The following is an 8,080-nucleotide window of genomic DNA, read 5'->3' as shown; positions in this document are numbered from 1 at the left end:
GGTTTGAATTGCAAGGTCAACAGTTCTAACTCACCAGTCACTCCTCTAAACCCCTATACAGGGCTGCTGTTGCTATGAGTCGAAACCAACTCAACAGCACTTAACAACAATAAATACATTTTTAGGGAGTATGGTGGCTCTATAGGATACGTTATGAATCACAAGCGCAACCATTCGAGCCCACCAGCCGCTCCAAGACCTTTCTGCCCCCACAAAGATTTACAACCTCAGAAATCATATACATGGTCTATATGAGTCAGGACTGACTTGACCACATTTAAGTACAAAAAAGACTTTCAAATTTTCACTCCACTAGACCTGGTCGGCCAGCAGTGTGGCAAGACCTGGGGACTCATGGGCTCAGAGTCAGTGACACAGCGACAGAGAACTAGAGTGGAGAGCGAAGCATCCAGCTGATAAGAAGAGGGCGGACAGACGCAAGAACACCCACACTTGCAGATAATACCCACTTGACTTGGCTTCGATGACTAGATGACCAGAGCTCAACTCGAAGAAGAAAGAAGAGGAAAAAAGCGTCATCTGATACAATTTGATGAACTTGACCTATACTTATGGATGCAGTAGCTCAAAGAAGAAACAAATCCTTACAGCAAGAATCATTCCCACCCCCTCCATACAAAGAGTAGACAGGGATGGGTAACTTGGACACTGACTACCCAAAATTGGGGTGGGGGGAGCCTACAAAGGCAAGAAGTGACTGGCTTACAAGCTTTCAAGAGGGAACCTAGATCCAGAGGGCGTGGAGTCTCCAGTGAGTAGTATCCAACCTGTCTAGGAAGGGTTGATGAAATGAAATGCAGATGGGTCTCTTGTGATGCAATAGTGAATAACTGTTATCAGGACTGATGGTGAGGGCTGGAAAGGAGGGGAGTGATTAACTTTTCAGTCTAGGAGCTGAGGGCCCTGGGACCATCAACGGAAAAGAGTGGAGAGTGGGGACCCTACCCAGAGAAGAGGGAAAGGGGCTGTGTGCTGACGACCAGTCGGGGGGGCGGGGTAGCCCGAAGGCTTGCAGGGTATACCCTTTGGTTGGTTGATGATGCATATGCATGGATAGGATTTTAACTATGCCAATGAAACAACAATATATGATAGAATGAATGAATGTAAAACTAATGTTCTCCCATGTAAACTATCACATAATTAACAATAAAACATTTATTTAAAAAATTTTTTTTCACTCCATTGAGTTTTAAATCTGATTATTTATTAAATGCTATGAGCCCAAATTAGGACTCAACAAAAAATAGCTAAGAATAAGGATACTAAACTCTACAGGTTTTGTTTTGAATTTCAGTGTTCTAGTAAATCACCAGTAAAACAACTATCTAGCTATATAACAGGCTAGTAATAAAAGATAGCAAGCAGTATGACAACTGATAGAGGAAGATAAAATTCCTAGCCCAAGAAATGAGTTCACAAGTTTCAGCTTTTTTTTTTTTTTTTTTTGGGGGGGGGGTGCCTAAATTCATGTCAAGCAGCAATCTAGAATTATAGTGAATCAAACTGAGGAGTGAGGTCTCTCAACATCAGCTATAAATGAACTCTAACTTGGGAGAAAACACAGTCCAAAATGCAACAACCAGCTCCAGGTAAGAATAATTTTCTAAAACTCACTGCCCCTTCTAACTTTCAAAGGGAGCCAGTGCAAAACTTTGCAAACAAAGAAGTCATAGAAAGTGGAGTTGTTAACTTGAGCAATATGATCAAAATAAAAGAGTTAACTTAAGACCGCTAAGCTACTACATGCCAAACTTCAAAATATTGGTGAAACACAACTGTTTGAGCTACTGTAAAAGGAGTAAAGTAAATCCTGTTTTAAAGTTAGGCTACATTTTTAAACAAAAAAGCAACATTACAAAAACCTTTTGTTTTACATTGAAACCAAATTATTGTTTGCCATGGAAACAGTCATACAAGAGTCAGACAGCTTCACCTTTGACTATGAGGACAATTTATCAATGCCAAGCCATGATGACAAACATGCTGTACATGAAGAACTCAATTCCATCTCTCTGGCTCCCTGACCTCCTTGCCAGGAACTCTCTAACACACTCCTAAATAAAGGCTTCTTCTTTACAGAGTTAGAGAAAGAAGATTCTGCTAAATATAACGTTTTCTTACCAGAGCTTGGTGGTGGTTGAGAGCCAGATGTTAACCCATAGGAATAAGAATGAAGAAAAACATTATTCATATTATGAAAAGTAAGAGAAGACAAGAACTGGTATTCTCCAAAATAAAAAGTCCACTGAAGTGTCCTAAATTAGTATATAAAAGGGTTTCAAAAAGTTCATGGAAACGTGAATTAAAACATAATGAAAAATTTCCACAAACTTTTTGAAGCCCCCTTGTACTTCTCCAACACGCCTCTTCTTAATAAGGATTTAAGATAATAAGAGACAAAATGTGGTTATTAAGTATAAAAAGGAGTACTTTAACCACTATAATGTGGAAATTTTTTCTTCTTCTGAAAGAACTCTATTATCAAAAGAAATAGTATCCTCAAGAATTTTTTAGAAAATGTATCTATACATATCATGATAATCTTTTTAAGTAGTGACTACTACTATTAAACAGGTATCCTTTATGGGAAGCGATACTCATCTCCAAGAGAATCAACTGTGCTATGATTGACATGAGATTTAATAGGAAAAAAGGAAATGGTGCTTTAAAAAAAGTAGCATGCTACTTTAATTACAAAAATAATTTATAAGTAGCATTCAAGTAAGTAATGACATAAAACATAAAACATTTCTGTTATAAAACTGTTTGTGAAAACTATTAAGACTAAATGATTAGTCTCCCAAAGCCTTGTTACTGATAGAATTTGTTACAAAGAAATAGATCATAAAGAATCGCAAGGAAATGTTTTCCTTCTTGGATACTGTATTCTTACCATCTCTGCAGGTTTTTCCATTCTCCAAGAGTTTGACCCCAGTTGGGCAAGCACACTGATAAAAAGGCTTGACTGGAGACATCAAACACAAATGGGAACAACCGCCATTATCAATTCCACATGCATTTGTAGCTATCAAATATAAAACAACACTGATTAACATACCAATGGTTACAAATCATGCTAGGTACACAAAAGTTAATAATATGAGCAACTGTGATAAACTAAAATGCTTGACTACCAGATCATTAATTATTGTTAAGTGCTGTTGAGTCAGTTATAACTCACAGCAATCCTGAATAGGGTTGAACGGCCTGGTCTGTTTGAACCGCCAACCTTGTGGTTCAGTGCTTAACCTAACCACCACATTAGCAAGGAATTAATTAACTAAAACTTACTTAGCATTTTGTATCCAAAGGGAATACATAGAAGTAAAGCAGGGGCCCTAGAAGAGCTTACAATCTAATCAGCAAATCAAAATTAATATATAGTAAAACTAGAAAACAATTAAACTCAATGCTATTTTATACATTCTAGACTATAGATGAGCATAACATTAAATGTGAAAAACACCACTGAAGATTACAGAACAGAAAGGCTTCATGGAGGCTACAGGACATTACAGGAGTCTTGAAGGATAGAAAAGAACTAGACATGAGGATATTTCAAATGGGGTAAAACCAATAAAAGATCAAAGACTATACATTGATATTTAAGTGAGTAACCTGACTAGAAGTTAAAGTGTTTTCTGATTGTGCTGGATGAAAACAGCAAGTCAAGCAAAGTATTAATATTGAAAAAATTAATGTTGAAGACATATGAAGAATGGATTAAAAATGTGGAACCTTAGAAGTAGAAAAGGCAAATTTGTCAATTTAAAGAAATGATGGAACCTGAAAGAACAGGATTTAAATAATATTCAGAGAAAAACATCAACATAAAATAGACACCAATGGAATCTGAAAGATAAGAGAGCAATATCAAAGATAAAATTCTCCAACTAGAAAAACATACTCAACAGTGTTCTTAAAAAAATTTTTTTGTACACATAGCTGAGAGCAAAGGATGAAGTTCATACAAGTTATCAAACTTTTTCTTTTTTACACAGGAGTGACAGCCAGGTTTTAAAAACATTATTATAAGCTTTATGATTACAAGATTCCAGTGCAACACATTCAAAATTTTATTCTCTCCCCATAAATGGAAAGAGCTAAATACAATACAGAATCCAAAAACCCTTCATTTTTGGCTATGGAAGATAATTTGAAATATACTCAGACACATGCCGGACATTTATTTAAACCTACGTGCCAAACACTCAACATTCTCCTACTCCTTTTAAAGCTAATTCTAGTCCTCTCAATTCAATGTTGTCAGCAGTTTCTTCCCAAGTCAATACAAATAACTAAAGTTCAATTAAATTCACGGAAGCTTCAAAAAGTTCATGGAAAAAATAGAATTAAAAGATAACAGAATTTTCCCACAAACGTTTGATGCTCCCTCATATAAGCAAAAAAAAAGGGGGGGGGGGCTGCACACAGAGAGGTTTCAGGCTATATTTTATTCGGTAAGCTGAAGTACTTACATTCACTAACTAGATTAACAAAGGTTTCCATTCAAAAACATGTTTATCCTTTAAATACATTCACATAATATATATTAAAATATACATTGAACAGAAATAATATAACACATTTGTGTATAAACTTATTAGAGTTTGAGCTGTCTCAATTTTTAATTCTTTAATCTCCATCTCTATACCACCTTTCCCAAACAGGGATGTTAAGATACCAAGCTGTAAATGATTTAGGATGCTATTTAACCTGATTTTATATTTTGGATCTGTCTTCTCTACTCCGGTCCCTTACGAAAGCCAGACACCAGAGTGCTACAAAGCTCTTCCAACATACAATTTAAAAATCAAGATCACTTACCATTTGGCTGCCTCTGCTGGCTGAAAGCATGTATATCCATGGGAGAGAAGATGTTAGAATGGATTTCACGCAGACCCTCGCCAGTGTACTTGTTGCAAGCCAAAATAGAGTGTGTATTCCAGTCAGTCCAGTACAATGTGTCCTCAAACAACGTCAATGCAAAAGGATGTGGAAGGGAACCTTTAACCACTGCCTGCCTGTTAATACAGAGAAAAACTCAAACTTATTTCTAAATTTTCTTCTTTTATCATAACTTTATCTATTACATTAAAATGGTTTTGAGGTCCACATTAACACAGCCAAAAATACACACATGTTAAGGTCAAATACATATATGAAAAACAACCCAAACACTAAATTCAAATACATTTTCATGATATCAGATCTCTTGCTAAAGAAACAAAGACCCTAACCAAACACTTTAGAATAGTCTTTAACCTTGGTAGCAGGTCCTAGCAGACAGAAAGAAGGCCCAGGCACTACTGTCAGTTCCCACTCTCAATGACCACTTATGTGTCCATAATGTCCATCCTGACACATAATTTACTTTATCAGAAAGAAAAAGTGAGTAATATGAAAAAAAATCCCCAAAAGTACTGTTGGACGTGGGAAAGATAACTGAAAATCAGCAACAGGTTTTCCCTTTTTTCTTGATGGTGGTGGTGTGCTATGAGTTGGTGCCAACTTATAATAGCAGCTGTGTGTAGGGTTTTCAAGGCTATAAATCTTTGCAGAAGCAGAAAGCTTCACCTTTCTCCTGCAGAGCAGCTGGTAGGTTCGAACTACTGATCTTGCAATTTGCAGGGAGTCCTGGGGTGGTGCTGTGGGTTAATGTGCAAGACTGTAAAGCTGTTTGAACTGCAAGGTCAGAGGTTCAAGCTCACCAGCTGCTCCCTGGAAACCCTATACAGGGTCACTATGGGTCGAAATCAACTCAATGGCAATTAACAACCACAACAATGCTACCAGGGATCCTAACCTTCTTAAGGTGGTAGGAAAAAACTAAACTGACCCTGTTTCTTCCATTATGTTTTTACAGTTTTAATAACTGAGTGTAAAAAGATACATGGAAACTAAACCAGCTTTCAGGTAGCAATCATCCTGCCTGCATATTCCAGTGTAGCCAAATGATCACCTCAGCAGGCTTTTAAAATATGCTTCTCCTTAACCTTCTCAAATCAGGCAACCAAATGTAAGTTGAGACACTAACAGATGTGCTCATGGGACAAAGCAGTCACAAAATTTAAAATATAAACATGGTATTTTATAAAAGGAAGAGAAGACCATCTGATTTCAGTATTCTAGGCACAGAACTTACAAGTTTTATATACAGTTATATAATAGTAAATACACTTGAATAATGAATAAATTGTCTTTTGCGTTTCAAAATCATATTCAATAAAATAAATGCTTTGGAAAGCCCAAGCTTTTCAAACAACCTATCCTAGATGAAAAAACATTTCAACTGTTACGAAAGAAAAAGAAATACATAGCAACTAAATATAAATAACTGAATCCACTGCTTTTAAATAAATTCCAACTCGGCAACCCTGTAAGACACAGCACAACTATCTCAGAGGGTTTTCAAGGCTGTCATCTTTATGGAAACAGATTGCCACACCTTTCTCTTGTGGAGCACTGGTGGGCTGAAATCACCCTTAAGGTCAGCAGTACACTTAACCACTGTTGCCACTAAGGCGCCTAAAGAAAAATAGAAAATATAACATTTTATAAAAGATTATTTTATTTTTTGATCTTCAACATTATTTGATGACCCCTGATATCTAACATGAATAAGGAAGAACCCAGAAGAACTGACGCATTTGAATTATGGTGTTGGTGAAGAATACTGACGTTCAATGGACTGCCAGAACAAACAAATCTACCCTGGGAGAAGCAAGGATGATGAGAATATCTGAAGTACTTTGGACATGCTATCAGGAGGGACCAGTCCCTGGTAAAGGACATCATGCTTAATACAGCAGAGAGTTAGCAAAAAAGAGGTAAACCTCCAAGGAGATGGATTGATACAGGGGCTAGCTACAATAATTGGCTTAAATGTAATAGTAATAGAGAGCATGAGTGCAGGACAGGACAGGACTTCCTTCTGTTGTGCACAGAGTAGTAATGAGTCAAGGCCAACTCAACAACGCCGAACAACAGCAGCAGTATCTAAGAAAATTATTGTTGCTAGCTACCATCAAGTCCTGGTGTGGCACTGTGCATTAATGTGCTGGACTGCAAAATAAGTTTGAACTGCAAAGTGGGTGGTTCAAACTCACCAGGCACTCGTCGGAAACCTTGTACACGGTCGCTATGGGTTGGAACACTTAACAATAACTACCATCAAGTTAGCCTCCAAGTTATGGTGATCTCAATTTTGTTTTTGTTAGTTGCTTTTGGATGCAGATCACCAGGCCTTTCTTTCTAGTTTTGCTGACTCTGTAAGCTTTGCTAAAACCTGATGATGCTGGTGGTAGGTACCACTGAGTTAATTTTGACTCACAGTGATCCCAAATGATAGAGTAGAACAGTCCCATAGGGGTTTTTTTGTGGCATTGTAGGATGAGCACTGGTATGTTAACTACATGGTTAGTGGTTTACCACCCACTCCTCAGAATCCCTATACATGGTACCTATGAGATGGAACCGACTAAAGAGAACTTAGTAAGATTGCCAGGCTTTTCTACCATGAAGAGACTGAGTGAGTTAAAACTGCAAACCAGGGATCCCTGTTAAGCATCAGAGAAACACACAAGGCCCCAATGATAGATGGATAATGGTCATAACCCAAACCTGGGCCACTCACATGGAAGACAAGAATTCTATCAATGAGCTACCACTGCCCCTTCTAAGAAAATACCACTAATACATCAAATACAATTCAGGAGTAATGAGATTATTTTATCAAATAGGATTAGCACTTGTGATTACACATAGAATAGACCTAACTCTAGAGTCCTGGTGTGGCTCTGTGGGTTAATGCAACAGACTGCAAAGCCATCTGAACTGCAAGGTCGGCAGTTCAAGCTCACCAGCTGCTCCTTGGAAACCCTATACAGGGTCGCTATGGGTCGGAGCCGACTCAATAACACACAACAACAACAAAAGTATTATCACACCACTCGTCTGTCAAGTTTGTCGTACTGTGGTGGCTTGTGAGTTGCTGTGATTCTGGAAGCTTTGCCACCAAAATTTTAAATACCAGCAGGGTCACCCATGGTGGACA

General features: G+C 37.6%; 1 protein-coding gene across 2 annotated transcripts in view; it reads right to left on the bottom strand.

The window, feature by feature from the left end:
• Positions 1–8,080, bottom strand: part of LRP6 (low density lipoprotein receptor-related protein 6) — a 204,700-nt gene that overhangs the window by 80,543 nt on the left and 116,077 nt on the right. For both annotated transcript variants that reach the window (XM_006866055.1, XM_006866056.1), the window contains exons 4-5: positions 4,852–5,048; positions 2,918–3,049 (exon numbers count right to left, since the gene is read on the bottom strand). In XM_006866055.1, coding sequence (XP_006866117.1) covers positions 2,918–3,049; positions 4,852–5,048 — 329 coding nt within the window. The remainder of the gene's footprint in view (positions 1–2,917; positions 3,050–4,851; positions 5,049–8,080) is intronic.

Source organism: Chrysochloris asiatica, unplaced genomic scaffold (assembly GCF_000296735.1).
Source record: "Chrysochloris asiatica unplaced genomic scaffold, ChrAsi1.0 scaffold00086, whole genome shotgun sequence".
Lineage (NCBI taxonomy): Eukaryota > Metazoa > Chordata > Mammalia > Afrosoricida > Chrysochloridae > Chrysochloris > Chrysochloris asiatica.
This window is presented reverse-complemented; position numbering and strand designations above follow the sequence as displayed.